At 35.9% G+C, this 17,899-nt stretch overlaps 1 protein-coding gene across 1 annotated transcript; it reads left to right on the top strand.

Moving 5' to 3' along the window:
• The first annotated feature begins 6,784 nt into the window (after positions 1-6,784).
• LOC110301569 (olfactory receptor 7G2-like) lies at positions 6,785-7,741 on the top strand. The gene has a single exon (XM_021172078.1). The coding sequence runs from the start codon at positions 6,794-6,796 to the stop codon at positions 7,739-7,741; it is 948 nt and encodes a 315-aa protein (XP_021027737.1). The 5' UTR covers positions 6,785-6,793.
• Positions 7,742-17,899: the final 10,158 nt, after the last annotated feature.

Below are 17,899 nucleotides of genomic sequence, written 5' to 3'. Positions count from 1 at the left end.
GGGAGCACTGAGAGGCCTCCTGTGGGAAACTAGATGGCTGGCTCTTTAGGAGAAGACCTGTGTAGTGGCTATTCCTGGTTGTCAACTTGATTATATTTGGAATGAACTACAATCCAGAATTGGAAGGGTCACCAATGACCATAATCTGGAGGCTGGGTGATATAAATTTCTGACCTGAATCTTGGTATGGAGATCTTGAGGCATAGTGGCTATGGGTTCCAGAAGATTAAGACCGGGAGATCTCCAAGTTTCAAGGTCATCTGGGATTAAAGGTGTGGTAGCACACACCTTTAATCTGGGCTACACCTTCTGCTGGAGACCATATAAGGACATTGGAAGAAGGGAGTCACTCTTTCGATCTTTTGCCTGCTTTCCGTGTGGGACTGAGCAACTGCTCCTTGGTCATGATGTTTGTGCAGGAATAGAAACCCTGAATAATACAACCTGCTCCATTGCTCCCCATGAATCCCAATGGAAAGAGACAGTCCATGATTTTAAGATATTTATTGTCATGGTGGAGAATGGTGATGAGTGAAACCTTATCCCACCTCTCTGGGGCAGGCCCGAGGTTAAATACCATTTGCAGGGAGAAGTGTCTGGGAAGGGGAGTTTATTGGCTAAGCCTCCGGGTCTTTAGTTATCTCATTAAAATGGAGACCTGCCTTGAGGCTACATGAACTGTGGCAAACTCCTCTACCTGTGGAGGGGCTTGGGGGCATTGCCCTTACATGACTGATGGCCATGAACCTATTGAGAACTGTGGCCTCCTGCTAGGAGCCTGTGGTCCAGGATCATGGGAATTGCTACCATCCCTTGCAGGGGATAACCCAGTGTTTCAAGCCTTAGATCAACCAGAAACCAGGCTGCCTTTCAAAGTCCTACAGAAATATGTAGCAGTGTGGGATGTGGGTGGTGTTAGCTTGCCCTGACCTGCAGGACATAAACAACAGGCTTCTCCAGGGAAGGGAGCTACAATGACAAATTTTGGGATCAGAAAACATGAAGGAAGGAGGCAAGACAAAAATTCTGTTCAAGCATTGTTTATTTAGTAGAAATGGGGGGCTTTTTAAAGCTGAAAACTGCAAATGGAATGTGCTCAGATACACAGGCCAAACCAGTGATGCTAGGTACCACATTAAGGTCAAAGGAATGTCCCCATTGTAAAAAGGTCCAGAAAGGAGTGCTCTTGTTGTAAAAGGAAATGAATGCCCTCATTGTAAAATGTCCTGAGTCAATTACAAGAAGCAAGATAGAGGAAGAAGCAAAAGTCTATTAGATAATGGCCCAGGGAGCGCATTCCAGGGGCTTCCTGGCCCCAACAGTAGCCACTAGAAAGTCACAGACAGCTGAGAAGGGAGAGGCTTGCAGGACCCCAAAGGGATGACATTAGCTGAAATACCCAACAAAAGGGAGATAGAACCTGTAGAGACAACCTCTGGTAGATAGGCATGGCCCCAATTTGAAGGATCTCAAAAATTTTAACCCATAATTGTCCCTGTTTAAGTAAATGCAGGGAAAAAACATGAAGGAGAGAGTGAAGGAATGGACATCCAGAGACCACCCCACCTAGAAATCTATCCCTAGTTGCAGACACCAAACCTAACATTATTGCTGATGGTAAGGAGTACTTATTGACATGAGCCTGGTATGGCTATCCTCTGAGAGGTTCTGTCAGCACCTGACTAGCACAGATGCAGATACTCATAACCAACCATCAGACTGAGCCCAGGGACTCTAACAGAAGAGGTAGGGGAAGGACTGAAATAGTTGAAAGGGAATGCTACCCCATAGGAAGAACAGTAATATCAACTAACAGCCTCTGGCCAAAACTCTCAGGGACTAAACCGCTATGAAAGAATATACATGGAGGGATCCATGGCTCCAGATACATATGTAGCTGAGGATTGCCTTATTTGTTATCAGTGGATGGGGAGGCTCTTGGTCCTTTGGAGGCTTGATGCCGAATCATAGAGGGATGCTAGAGCAGTGAGGCAAGAATGGGTGAGTGGGGAAAGGAGCACTTTCACAGAGGCAAAAGTGTCAGGGGATGGGATGTTAGGTTTGTGGAGGGGAAACTGGGAAGGGGTGCAACATTTGAAGTGGAAATAAATAAAATAACCAATATAAAAGAAAAGAAAAAAATAAATGGCAGGAAATAATTAACCTCATGGCTGAAATCATGAATTAAAAACAAAGAGAACAATACACAGAATCAACAAGAACTTGAACTAGGTTTTTGAGAAAATCAACAAGGTAGACAGACCCTTAGACAAACTAACTAAAAGACAGAGAGACTGTCTCCTAATTAACAAAATTAAAAATAGAAAAGAGGAATATCACAGGAAACTTAGGAAATCCAAAAAATCATTAAGTCTTACTTCAGAAGCCTGGATGCTACAAATATGGAAAATCTAAATAAAATGAACATTTTTCTGAATATATTAAACTTATCAAAATTAAATCAAAATCAAGTAAATCATCTAAAGAGTTGAATAATCCATTAGGGAATGGAAACAGTCAATAAATTTTCCCAACCACAAAAATCTAGTGTCAGATGGTTTTAATCCAGAATTTTACCAAACTTCCAAGAAGGTCTCATACCCATACTCCTCAAACTATCCCACAACATATAAACAGAATAAATATTCCATGACCAACTAATGAGGCCACAGTTACCCTAATACATAAACAAAACAAAAGTTCAACAAAGAAAGAGAATTTAAGACAAGCCTCCCTTATGAGCCTTAATGGAAAAATATGCAATAAAATAATTGTAAACCAAATACAAGATCATATCAAAAACTTCATCCACCATGACCAAGTATACTTTATCCCAGAAAAGCAGAAGTGGATCAATGTATAGCAGTCCATCAGTGTAACCTATCATATGAACAAACTGAAAGAAAAATAAACACATGATCATCGCATTAGATGCAGAACAAGCGTTTAACAAATACAATTTCTCTTCATGCTAAGTGTCTTGAATAGATCAGTGACAAAGTAGCATACTAAAACACAATAAAAATAATGTATAACAAGCCAATAGCAAACATCAAATTAAGTAGAGAGAAACTTAAAGCCATTCCATTAAAATCAGAGGGTAAGACAAGGCTTTCCACTCTCTCCCTATCTCTGCCACATAGTACTTGAATTTCTAGATAGTACAATAAGATAATTAAAGAAGATCAGGGGGATAAAAATTTGAAAAGTAGAAATCAAAGTGTTGCTACTCACCAATGACATAGTAGCATATGTAGGTTACCCAAAAAACTCTGAGAGAGACCACCCCAAGAGCAGATAAACACTTTTATTTAGCCAAGAGCCTGGAGACAAAATTAACAAAAACAAAAAAATAGTCCTCCATTATACAAATGATAAATGACCCTAGAAAGGAATTAGGGAAACAACATCTATTATAATATAATATGATATAATATAATATAATATTTGATATTTATAAAATATAAATATATAATATATCTTTGTGTAACTCACACAAAGAAAGTGAAAGACCTGTAAATAAAGAACTTCAAGTTTCTGAAGAAAGAAGTTGAAAATGATTTTATAAGACAAAATGATCTTCCACACTACTGGGCCACTAGATTTAACATAGTAAAAATGACCATTTAACAAAAAGCAATTTACAGTTTCAATGAAATTTCCATCAAGTGCCAAAACAATTCTTTCCAGATCTTGAAAGAACAATTCTGAATTTCATATGAAAAACAAACAAACAAACAAATAAAACAAAACAAAACCCCTGGATAGCTGAAACAATTCTAAATAACAAAAGAACTTCTAGTGATATCACCATTTATATCTTCAAGCTGTACAACAGGGCAACAGAATAATCAAATTAAAAACTGGTTTCCTATAGAAAACAGACAGGTTTGTTAATAGAATTGAATCAAAGACCCATAAATAAACTCACACACCCATGGACACTTGATTTTTGGAAAAGGAGCTTAAGTAGTACAATGGAAAAAGAAAGAAAGCAGGTTGAAAAGATAGTGCTGGTCTAAATAAATAGCTGCATATAGAAAAATGCCAATAGATCCAAAATTATCACCATGCATAAAACTCAAGTCTAAGTGGTCAAAAACCTCAACATAAAGCCATATATAATACATGGGATATTGAAAATTGGAGAATGACCTTGAACACATTGGTATAAGAGGCAACTTCCCAAACAGAACAAATGTAGCTCAGGCACTAAGATCAACAGTTATTAAATGGTACCTGAAGAAACTGAGAAGGCTTTGTATGACAAAGGACACCATCAATAGGACAAAATGACAGCCTACAGAATATGAAAAGACCTTCCCCACCCTACACCTGACATAAGGCTAATATCCACAACATATAAAGAAATCATAAAGTTATATTCCAACAAACCAAATAACTCAGTTAAAAGTGAGTTCAAAGTTAAATACAGAATTCTTAGTAGAGGTATCTTGAATGAACTTGAAGCACTTAAAGAAATGTTTAGTATCTTTATTCATCAGAGATATGCAGATCAAAATGACTAAGATTCCATCTTATCCTCATTATAATGGCTAAGATAAAAAAAATCAGGAGACACATGCTGGTGAGGATGTGGAGAAAAGTGAACACTCCTCTATTTCAGATGGACATATAAACTAGTACAACCACTCTCGAAATCAATTTGGTGGTTTCTCATAAAAGTGGGAATAATTCTACCACAAGACACAGTTATACCGCTTCTGGGCATATTACCCAGAATATGCTCTATTATCTCACAAAAACAATTGCTTAACTATATTCATACCAGCTTTATTTGTAATAGCCAAAAGTTCAAAACAACCCATATTTCCCTCAACTGCAGAACTGATAAAGAAAATGTGGTTCATTTCCACAATGAAGTAAAGTTCAGTTATTAAAACAAAGGCACCATGAATTTTGCAGAGAAATGAACTGAACTTGAAAATATCCTGACTGAGGTCAGCCAAACCCCAAAGGAAATACATTCTATGTACTCACGTATAAGTGGATATTAGCCATAAAGTACAGGATAACCACATTAAAATCCACACACCCAAAGAAGCCATATAACAAGGAGTACCCAAGACAGTATCAGAAGGGGAAATAAAATAGATATCATAGGTATGTGAAGGGAGAGGACTGGGTTGAAGACAGGATGGGGAAGAGAACTGGGGATGATTCAGGTGTCGAGAGAGCAGGCTAGAGGCAATATAAATTAGTGGTGGACACAAAGACATCTTTAGTCATTTCAGAGACCTGGGATGGCCCAGTGAATCTGAGGATGACTCTAGTGTAGACTCTATCTGTGGGGGATATGGACCCTGAAGTGGCAACCTCCTGTAGCCAAGGCAGGACTTCCAGTTGAGGAATAAGGACAGAAACCCAAAATGTGTCTTGTCTACAGGTTTGCAGGGACAAAATTGGAGTAGAGACTGAGGCAATGGTAAACCAATGACCCAAATTTAGATTCATCCCACAGGTATGAACCAATCCCTGATACTATTAATGATACTTCATTATGCTTGCAGACAGGAACCTAGCATAATTGTCCTCTGAGAAGCTCCAACCAACACCTGTCTGAAAGGGATTCAGAGACACATAGCCAAATGTTAGACAGAGCTCAGGCTGTTTTGTGGAAGAGTTGAGGGAAGGAATAAAGGACCCAAAGGGGTAGGCATTTCACAAGAAGAGCAACAAGTCATCTAACCTGGACCCTTGGGGGCTGCCAGAGACTGAAGAACCAACCAAAGAGCACACATGGTCTGTACCTAGGCCCCGACCACATGTGTAGCAGATAAGCAAATTGGTCTTTATGAGGGTCTTCCAACAACTGGAAAGGGGGGAGGGGGGCATCCCTGAATCCCTTGCCTGCCTGTAGATCCTGTTCTACTAACTGGTCTGCCTGGTTTGGCCTCAGTGGATGTGACTAGTCCTGCAGTTACTTGATGTGCCAGAGTTGGGGGTTCCCTTTTATCAGAGATGAAAGGGAAAGGAGGTGGAAGAGGGGTTGTTTGATGGAGAATGGTGTGGAGGGGGACTGTAATCAGGATGTATAGAGAGTAAATAAATAAATGGCATAAAAACAAAACAGAAACATCTGAGTTTTTACATTTTTATTATATTTTAATATTTATATTTTTGTAGAATTATACTTGCTGGATACACTTCATATTGAACAATTATTTGAAATAGAGGGATAATATGCAACAAACATGTGGAAAATATAAGTAGGAAATTAGTATAAAAATCATGAAACATGTACTCAAGGCCTGTAAAATGGAAGGAAATAGAAACAAGACATTTGAATATTGGAAGGTGGGTTCCTGGTACCATAAAGTTAGTAACACAAAATCTGTTCTCCTACAATCTCTTAGGATATGGAATCACAGGTTCAAAGTGTTAAAAGTCATGTCAGTTTAATGAGGTGGTTTAGATTTGAAATCTCCCAGGGACAAGCGTGCTATTAGGAGAGAGTTTGATTATCCCTTGTGAAAAGTCTGCTGTGGTGGTGTTCCTTCATTACCAGGACCATGTTCATACAGTTGAATTTTCAAGAACACACATTCAAGACTTCTAAAGTTAGATTACATGTTGGCTGCTACTGCAATCTGGTTTTTATGCTTGTTTCTGGGGCTCAGAAGTCTGGGGCTCATGCTTCTATAACAAGTGCTTTAATTATTGCAGCATACCTTCAGACTTCAGGGATATTATTCCAGCAACTTCTTAAGTGTGGCAGCTGTGTCTGATCCAAAATTTCATTAATTTTTCTATCACCCACTCTATCAGATTTATGAACAACATGGAAAAGAGAAACCAAACAGCTTTTCCAGGATTCATTCTTCTGGGACTGACAGAAGACCCAAAACTGCAGCCTGTCTTGGTCAGCATGTTCTTTTCTATATATCTGGTTACCATTTTTGGGAACATGCTTATAGTGTTGATTTCTATCTCTGACTCCCATCTTCACACCCCTATGTACTTACTTCTTTCCAATTTGTCCTTAAATGATATCTGTTTAAGCACAAGCACGATCCCAATGATGCTGGTGAACATACAAGAAAATAATCAAAGCATCACATACAAAGGCTGCATCACTCAAATGAACTTTGTCTTAATATTTAGTGGCATGGAGAACTGTCTCCTTGCAGTAATGGCTTATGACCGATATGTGGCTATTTGTCACCCCCTAAGGTACACAGTCATCATGGAACCCTGTTTCTGTATCCTCCTGATTCTGTTGTCCCTGCTAATTAGCATTATGGATTCTTTAATGCACAGCCTGATGGTGCTAAGACTGCCATTCTGCACACATCTGGAAATACCAAGCTTCTTCTGTGAACTTCCCAAGATGCTCAAGTTGGCCTGTTCTGATACCCTCATTGATAACATTCTGATTTATATTTCATCATGCATATTTGCTGGAATTCCTCTCTCTGGAATTGTTTTTTCTTATATTCATATCATGTCCTCTATTTTGAGAATGTCATCATCAGAAGGAAAGCACAAAGCCTTTACCACCTGTGGGTCCCACCTGTCAGTTGTGTTCTTGTTCTATGGGACAGGTTTTGGGGTATATATTACATCTATTGTTATGGATTCATCCAGGAAGACTGCGGTGGCTTCAGTGATGTATTCTGTTGTACCTCAGATGCTGAACCCTTTTATCTACAGTCTGAGGAACAGGGACATGAAGGACGCCATGAGGAAATTCTTCAGTAGAATAGCTTCTGTTCTATGACATTTCATTTATTTGCACATCAATTTCTAGAGTAAGTAAACTAATACAATTTACTGAATCAAAATCCCACTTTCATACTGCATTCTTTTAATAGTATAAGAAAAGCAGTATGTTTTAACTATATTAAACTTTACAATTATGACATTTTCTGTAGCTCTATGTCAAGGAGATGGACACTCATTCCCTGAGAAACTGTTACTGTGATTTTTTTAAATAACAGTGCATGTACCTTTGAGGTTAACATTTCTCAGCAAATTCAATGCCATTATCTAAAGAATTGACATAATTATATATAAGTTGTTTGTGTTGATCTTGAGAGAGTTATCAATGACCAGTGATGGTATCTTCAGACCTAAGAGAATAAAGACCTTAACATTAATATCATAAAATAATAGAGTTGTCCACCATTATAAGTGGACATTTCTTGGTGAAGAATATATTTGAAGAAGCTTGGGCTTCCATCAATCCTTCCTACAACCCTTTCCTACCTGAACCTGGGAATAATATCAAAATGAAGAGCAGTTTCTGGTTAATGTAGTATATATATATATATATATATATATATATACTACATTATATACATTATATACATTATATTATATACATTATATACATTATATACATTATATACATTATATATATATATATATATATATATATATATATATATATGTATAGTGTGTGTGTGCCCTATACATCATTTAGACTGACTCCTTTTAACAGTTTGAATTGTTGTCCTGAGAATATGGTCAGATTTCAGGCCAATGAAATGGCCTACTTGGTAAAGATGCTTATTGCTACACCTTCAACATTTTTCACCCCCTATGTTGCACATGCTAGAAGTAGAAATTCACTCCCATAATGTGTTCTATGAGTTGTGTAGTATGCAAGCTATGGCATGTAGATGTCTACCTGGTTAAACATGTACACACAGTAGATAGATAGATAGATAGATAGATAGATAGATAGATAGATGGATAAATAGATAAAATGTCAAATATTATGATGTAACCAGATCTCATTTTACTGGTAAATGGAGAGACCTGAATTATGCAAGTTATCCTTTATCCTCTATACAAGAACCTTGTATTTATGTGCCTATACACCCCAAACACAAACTTCCATAAAAAAAACAAGTCTTGGGACTGAATTTATTTTAAAGCTTCTGAGAACAAGAAAACTGTAGATGATTTCTGATTTTATAGGCAACTGTGTTTCTTCCAGATGGATGAAAAACCAAATTCTTTAGGGACACTTCTCCTAGAGAATGTGATGCATTCATACTTTTACTGTGATTATGTCTTCTGAGAAGTAATTACTATTCCTATTTTTATATTTGTTTTAAAAATGTATAATTTTATACCCTACACTATTTCTCTTAAAATTATACAATTTACCTTCCAATTAGAATGTACCTAAGAGCTTAGGAAAAGTACTTCCTAAGAAAACATGGAAATTAATGATTATAATTTTTATTCACTTGCTAAGTGTAGAAAGAAGTAAATCATTCTGAATGAATAAAGCTACACGATTTGACTTCTTTGTCACCACTTAACATAATATATAAATAAGTTACTAATCATTAAAAATTGGGCTGAAAAGGTAAACACAGAGATGATATAGGAGAGCAACCATGGGCTTCTTGAAAATCAAAATCAAACATATTTTCTAACTTAGTTGGGTTTACAATAAAGAAGAGTTTTCTGAAGCAGAAATTAGCAAACTTTAAAATGTGGCAGAAGACTTGATAGACCATAGAAATTGCAGGATTGATGATGATCATTTCTAGAGCTGATTTTCATGAGGGTTGCAGATTACAGTCCAACAGCTAACTTTCTTAATAAATCCCCAAGTAATTCTATTACTTCAGTGGAACAGGGGATTTTGAAACTTATTTATTTTCCATTATCACCACTATTTTACATTAGGTTCAGAAAGTAATGTGCGATTTAGAAATCAAAGAGCTATTCCACTATTCCCTTCTGAGAGACTGACAGATAATCTAAAAACTCTAACTCTCTTTGGAGGGAGGTTCTATTCCACCAAGATACTTGTTTAGTATACTGTAAATAATATAGTAATCCCTATTCTGGCTATGGACTTTGATTCCCACCTCTGCATTGCTTTACACAATCTTATACTGACTCCGGTTAGTTTAGTCTATTCCACAGAAATGACACCAAACATTACCAAATTATAACAAATATACCCAAACACACAGTCATATTTTTAATTGGATGAGAATTTAATACATAAAAATAATGTATTTGCATAAATTTACTTTCATATCTTACCCCCCAAATTTTTCCCTTTCTCTCAAAATGTATATTCTTTTCATTTCTACAAGTTAGTTTTTGACTCTGTGTTGTGTGTTTCAAACAGAATCCACTTAGTGTGTCAGTGTAAATATGTTTAGGATCATCTACTGGAACACTGAAAGCCTATTAGGGATATCATATCAAAGGTGAAGTACTTCCTTCCCTTAGCAACTGCCATTTCTCACTGATATCATAATTAAAGTTGGTATTTCATGGATCTTTTCCCATCTATGCTAGAACTTTGTCTGGTTTGATCTACTCTAGATCTTATGGATGCAGTAATCATCACTGTGTGTTCATGTGTGTAATCTTGTTGTCATGTCTGGCAAATAATCTTTGGCTGTACATAACTATTCCATCTGGCTCTTACAATTTCACTGTGTCTTTGTAAATGTCTTTTCCCTGATACTTGAATGGAAGCAATGTGGTACACGTGATCCATTTAGGGCTGAGCATTCCTCAATCACTTAGTTTTTTAATGTAGTCCAGTTGTGAGTTTCTGGTTTAACTGCCATCTACTGCAAAAGGAAATTTTTCTTATGAAGGTTGAATGATGCACTAATATTTGTTTATGAAGATAAAAACATATTACTACCCCCACTAAGTAAAGTTATCAAGATATTTTTATTATTTCTTTTATTTTTGAGATCAAAATATCATTACATCATTTCTCCCTGGCATTTTCTCCTTTTAAATTTTCTCTTGTATCCTGCCATGCTATCTTTAAAATTCATTTCCTCTTTCTTCAGTAACTGTTGTTACATTTACATATATACATGCATATATGCATATACATATGTGTTCTTAAATATAATCTATTCTAACTGTGTAATATTTATGTTTATGTGTGGTTCACATATGGCAATTTGATACTGAATAACCAATCTGAGTTATACTTGGAGAAGACTACTTCTACTCTGGTAATTTGTTAATTGCCTGTAGTTCTCATAGGCTTGAGGCTTAGCAGTCTTTCCTTAACCTACTTTGAGAAGTCTATTGGTGTCATCCTTGTTCAGCTCATGTTTATTGAGTGATGTTGGTGATACTTTATTGGTGTAGTTTCTGGCATTATTAGGAGACACATTCCTCCAGCAAACTTCCTAGTTTTCTGACTCCTACAAAGTTTTTTTCTACTCTTATGCAGTATTGACTGAGCCCTGTGTGACAGAGTATTTTAGAGATACATCCAGTGAATTACCCATTGAATTACCTGTTTGTTTGCCTTGTTAAAAATTATCTTCACTACAATGGTCTATGATTACTGTTTGACCATTTGATGTCTTTCTACTAGTATACACAATACTCATAAGCCTTACTGTATTTTTTGCTCATTCTGGTCACTCTTTTCATTATCATTTGGTATGCATTGCTTCATAGCCCCAGCCTTCTAGTATACAGCTTTGCTGCCTTGCAATGTTACACAATTAATTTCATTATACATTTCACTTATTATGTTAGTTTTATTCTACCTTAAAATTAAATTATGTCTTTTGAAGGAGATGCCTTTAACTGGATATTATTGCATAAAGCAAAATAAGCCATAATCATCATAACAAATATTCTAGAGTATATGTAGAGTATAAAGAAAATAAAAGAAAGAAAAATAGGGAAGTGCAAGTGATGTTATTCATTTCTGTTATGTCTCATTACCAAAAATGCATGAACATAACAACCTATAGGAGGAAGGGTTTCTTTTGATTCAAGTTTCAGGAGCTTTCCATATGTCATGTGTGTCACTGAAACACATTTACAAAAGACTGAGATTCTCAGTCTATTGTACTAAAAGTATCTAGTAACAGTAATTCCTATACCTATGAAACACAAGCAGATGGATTATAATTAGGAACTGGATAAACTGAAAGGTCCACAATACTAAGATTATAAGAGCTATAATCTGTGAATGACTCCAAGAAACAGTGGGTTTGTTCATTTGTTTGTTTTTTTTCTATATTGAAGGGTGGTTTCACATATGAATATAGAGTAATTGCAACAGCATAAACAAAACCTGAACAGAAATGGCTGACAAAAATGTCAATAGGCAGTTGGTATGTAGACCCAAAGCAGCATTCCTGTAAAAGTAGCTCCTGTCAAATAGAAGCTACTAAAAAGAGGGGAATCACTTTACCCTAAGTTCCAGTCCCTGATGTGTTAAACATACATGGGCAGCAAAACTCTACTTGGATTTTAAAAAGATTGCTCACAGAGTTGAGTAGGTAAAGAGAAAAGATGAATGTGGTAGAGATGGAGGGAGGTCATGAATATTATAAAAAGGCATTCTATGAAATTTTCAAGGAACTAATATTGAATGAGAAAAGATATGAATAGAATGAATTAATTTTCTCCCATATATACTGTCCAAACTCAAGTGTTCAGCCCTGAATAATTATATATATATATAAGCAATGCTAAATGAACTTAGTAGATTATATATACATTTGTATACATACATATTTATACACATATATGTACAGACATATGACAAAATATTATATATGTATGCATCTATACAATATACATATGTACACATATATAACAACAGTAAAGAAGAGATCATGAATTTTGGAAGAATGGAAGACCAAAGAAGAGTTGGAGGTAGGGAGGAAGGTCAATAATGAATTAGATCTAGTGTTCATTCAAGCAATGCTCTAAATAAATTATAAAATTTTAATGAACTATTGAACTTAAGAGATTTTTCACTGGTTAAGGATACATCCTTTACTATATATGTAGCAGAGGATGGCCTTATCTGGTATCAATGGGCGAAGAGGCCCTTGATTATGTAAAGGCTTGATGACCCAGCTCAGGGAAATGCTAGAGTAGTGAGGCAGGAGTGGGTGGGTGGGTAGAAGAAGGGGGATGAAGGATTGGATAGAGGTTTGTGGAGGGGAAACAGGGAAGGAGAAAACATTTGAAATGTAAATCTAATAAAATAGCCAATTTAAAAAAATGGATATATCCTTTTTTTTTTTTTTCAAGACTACCTATATTCAGTTCCTACCCCTTATGTGACAGAATACAGCCATTTGTAACTCCAGACCTGACATTCCAATCTGGCTCCCGGCAACATTAGCAATGAAGTTAGTGTACAAACATACATGCAGTCAAAATACCTGAACATATGAAATAACTTTTAAAAGTTAATGAACTATTGACATAACTTAATGAAAGACTCTTAAAACAATTATCATAAATTCAAGAGAAAAAGGAAATTGTTTTATTAAGAGACAAGAAAATTTCTTGCTTTGATAAAGATTTTTTCTGGTGTATCTATACCTACATATGTATATTTGTATGTACACATATTAATATATAATACCAAATACATGGAATAGTACAGATTAAATATATGAGGCTTACTGCATATAAAGTCAACTTTTTAAAGTAGTTTAATAAAACTACAAAGACTAAATGTATAATTTATCCATAAAATAAGTGTAACCATAAAAAGAAGTAAAATGAGTCAAGATTATATTTCTAGTAACACCAACAATGCCTTACATTCCCCCTCACATACACAAAATACTGTTTTAGGGTTTGTTGTTGTTGCTTTTTTTTTCTATACTTTTCTGACTAGCTATTTGTTTAAATCTTGCTAACTTTAAAATCCTGTAAGTATGTTTCCTTATTACCTAAGTTTTATAATATAACTTCCAAAATGATTTAGGCTATAGATACTATACTGTGTGTGTGAGTGTGTGTTTGTGTGTGTGTCTGTTTGTGTGTGTGTTTGTGTGTGTGTGTGAGTGTGTGTGTGTGTGTGTGAGTGTGTGTGTTTGTGTACCAAACTATATATACTATAGACATTACACCAATTCTCACAGGAAAGTTCATTCTGACCATAATGACTACAAACTAATTCCATGATCTTTAACACTAGGAAAAGATGTCATTTGTGTCACAAAACCCATTTACATTGAACATGTACAAATTTGTTAAATGTATTAAGGAGAAAACAACAAAAGAGTAAACCTAAAGGATGATACAACCCAATAGGCTTTTTATACTCTCTCCTACTTTGTTGCTGTTGCTAGTCTGAAATGTCTTTGTTCAAACAATGACTACTGGGGAAAAGGGGACAAAATACCATATCAAAAAATAATAAATGTTTAATTTTGCATTCATTGTGCTGATATATCAGCAAATATTTAAGAGGATGTACTAAATAGAATCTATGTTCCATGTTCTAGCTATAGTATTAAACCTGAGATTTTTTCATTTGTACCATACATTTGTCATTTTGTGACTTAGGTTTATAAAATTACATTTCTATGACAGCTCCATGAAAGAGAATTAGATAAAATAATGCATCACTTTTATTGGTACCTTAAAATAGATGCTTCCTTGCATGATTCTGAGAAAGAACTTCACTAACCTGGAGTTTTGGTTGTTTAAGCCCTGAAGGGCTTCAGTGACAAAGCATAGTCTCTTGCAGGTCAGAACACATTGGACTTGTTAAAGTTAGCATGTAGCAATCAAAACTGCAAACTGAAAATTTTAGTTTTTATAAATAAGTATCAGAAATGCACACCTAAACTGGATCAAAATTTCTTTTACTTAATTTTATTTTTTAAGAGCTTCATTCATGACTAGACCAATGTCCAACTGCTAAAAATTTGAACATTTTACTGTATATTCAGACTTAGAACATATTGGGTTTTATTGTGGGAGTCAAGGAATCAGAAGAGGTTAATAGATGGTGAAATACTATCAAATACAATATATATAATATGATTTAAAAACACTAAGTAAAATTTTCTGTTTTTATTAGATATTTACTTTATTTACATTTCAAATGTCCCATTTCCTGGTTTCCCCTATGAAAACCCCCTATTTCTTTCCCCTGCTCACCAAAACACCCAGACCTGCTTCCTGGCCCTGCCATTCCACTACAATAGGGCATTAAGCCTTCACAGAATCAAGGGCCTCTCTTCCTATTGATGACTGACTAGCCCATCCTCTGCTACATATGCAGCTGAAGCCATGAGTCCCACCATGTGTACTCTCTGGTTGGTGATTTAGTCCCTGGGAGCTCTTGGAGTACTGGTTAGTTCATATTGGTGTTCCTCCTATGGGGATGCTAAACTCTTCAGCTCCTTGGGTCCTTTCTCTAGCACCTTCATTGGGGACCCTGTGCTCAGTCCAGTGGTAGGCTGTGTGGATCGATCGCTGTATTTTTCGGGCACTGGTGGAGCCTCTTTGAAAACAGCTATAATAGGCTTCTATCAGTAAGCACTTGTTGGCATCCATAAAAGTGTCTGGGTTTGGTGTTGTATATGGGAAGGATACCCAGGTGGGGCAGTCTCTGGATGGTCATTCTTTCAGTCTGTGCTCAATACTTTGTCTCTGTAACTCCTTCTATTGGTATTTTGTTCCCCCTTTTAAGAAGGATCAAAGTATTCACACTTTGGTTTTCTTCTTCTTGAGTTTCATGTGGTTGGTGAATTGAATCTTGGGTACTCCAAGCTTCTGGGCTAATATCCATTTATCAGTGAGTGCATACCATGTGTTTTCTTTTGTGATTGGGTTACCTCACTCAGGATGATATTTTCTAGATCCATTCATTTGCCTAAGAATTTCATAAATTTATTGTTTTAATAGGTGAGTAGTACTCCATTGTGTAAATGTACCACATTTTCTGTATCTACTGCACTGTTGAGGGACATATGGGTTCGTTCCACCTTTTGATTATTATAAATGAGGCTGTGATGAACATAGTGGAGCATGTGTCCTTATTACATGTTAGAGCATCTTCTGGGTATATGCCCAGGAGTGGTATTAGTGGGTGCTCAGGTAGTATTACATCAAATTTTCTGAGGAACTGCCAAACCAATTTCCAGAGTGGTTATACCAGCTTGCAATCCCAACAGCAAAGGAGGAGTATTCCTCCTTTTCCACAACCTCCCCAGCATCTGCTTTCACCTGAGTTTTAGAAATTAGCTATTCTGACTGGAATAGCTCATTCTGACTGGAATAGTGAGGTGGAATCATGGGATTGTTTTGATTTGCATTTCCCTGATGAATAAGGATGTCGATAGTTTATTTAGGTGATTCGGTTTGTGATTGTATTGAGTAGTTTTGCATTCATAGTCATACGGTAAATTGGTCTGAAGTTCCCATTTTGTGTTGGGTCTTTGTGTGGTTTAGCTACCAGAGTAATTGTGGCCTCACAGCACAAATTAGGTAGAGTACCTTCTGTTTATATTTTGTGGAATAATGTGAGGAGTATTAGTATTAAGTCTTCTTTGAAGGTCTGATATAACTTTGCACTAAGCCCATCTGGTCCTGGGGCTTTTTTGGTTGGGAGACTATTAATGACTGTTTCTACTTCTTTAGGGGATATTGGACTGTTTAGATTGTTTGCCTGATCCAGATTTAACTTTGATACCTGGTATCTGTCTAGAAAATTGTCCATTTCATCCAGGTTTTCCAGTTTTGTTGAGTATAGGCTTTTGTAGTAGGCTATGATGTTTTTTGTTGTTGTTGTTTGTTTGGATTTCCTTGGTTTCTGTTATTATGTTTCCCTTTTCATTTCTGATTTTGTTAATTAGGATACTGTCTCTGTGCCCTCTAGTTAGTCTGGCTAAAGGTTTGTCTATTTTGTTTATTTTCTCCAAAAACCAGCTCCTGGTTTGGTTGATTCTTTGTATAGTTCTTTTTGTTTCCATTTCGTTTATTTCAGCCCTAAGTTTGATTATTTCCTGTTGTCTAGTCCTTGGGGTGAATATGCTTCTTTTTGTTCTAGAGCTTTCAGATGAGTTGTCAAGCTACTAGTATCTGCTCTCTCCACTTTCTTTTTTGGAGGCACTCGGAGCTATGAGTTTTCCTCTTAGGACTGCTTTCATTGTTTCTTAAAGTTTGGGTATATTGTGGTTTCATTTACATTAAACTCTAAAAAGTCTTTTATTTCTTTCTTTATTTCTTCCTTGACCAAGTTATCACTGAGTAGAGCATTGTTCAGCTTCCACATGTATGTGGGCTTTCTATTGTTTATGTTTTTATTGAAGACCAATCTCAGACCATTGCAATCTGATGGGTTGTATTTGATTATTTCGATACTTTTGTATCTGTTGAGACCTTTTTTTGTGACTGATTATATGGTCAATTTTGGAGAAGGCACCATGAGGTGCTGAGAAGAATGTATATCCTTTTGTTTTAGGATAAAATGTTCTATAGATATCTATTAAATCCATTTGTTTCATAGCTTCTGTTAGTTTCATTGTGTCTCTGTTTAGTTTCTGTTTCCATAATCTGTCCATTGCTGAGACTGGTGTGCTTGAGTCTCCCACTATTATTGTGTACAGTGCAATTTGTGTTTTAAGCTTTAGTAAAGTTTCTTTTATAAATGTGGGTTCCCTTGCATTAGGGGCATAGATATTCAGAATAGAGAGTTCTTCCTTAGTAGATTTCTTCTTTGATGAGTATGAACTCTCTTTCCTTATCTTTTGTGATAACTTTAGGTTAAAAGTTGACTTTATTCGATATTAGGGTGGCCACTCCAGCTTGTTTCTTGGGACCATTTGCTTGGAGAATTATTTTCCAGCCTTTTACTCTGAGGTAGTCTGTCTTTGTCACTGAAGTGCTTTTCCTTTATTCAGCAAAATGCTGAGTCCTGTTTATATATCCAATCTCTTAGTCTATATCTTTTTATTGGGTTGTTGAGTCCATTGATTTTAATAGATATTAAGGAAAATTGACTGTTACTTTCTGTTATTTTTGTTGTTTAGGTGGAAGTATGTTTGTCTGGCTTCTTTTGGGTTCGTTGAAAGACAACTTTCTTGCTTTTCCTAGGGTGTAGTTTCCCTTCTTGTGTTGGTGTTTTCCATATATTTTCCTTTGTAGG

The sequence above is a fragment of the Mus caroli genome, chromosome 9, assembly GCF_900094665.2.
Source record: "Mus caroli chromosome 9, CAROLI_EIJ_v1.1, whole genome shotgun sequence".
Classification (NCBI taxonomy): domain Eukaryota; kingdom Metazoa; phylum Chordata; class Mammalia; order Rodentia; family Muridae; genus Mus; species Mus caroli.
The sequence above is the reverse complement of the archived record's forward strand: the minus strand, read 5'-3'. Positions and strand labels throughout refer to the sequence as shown.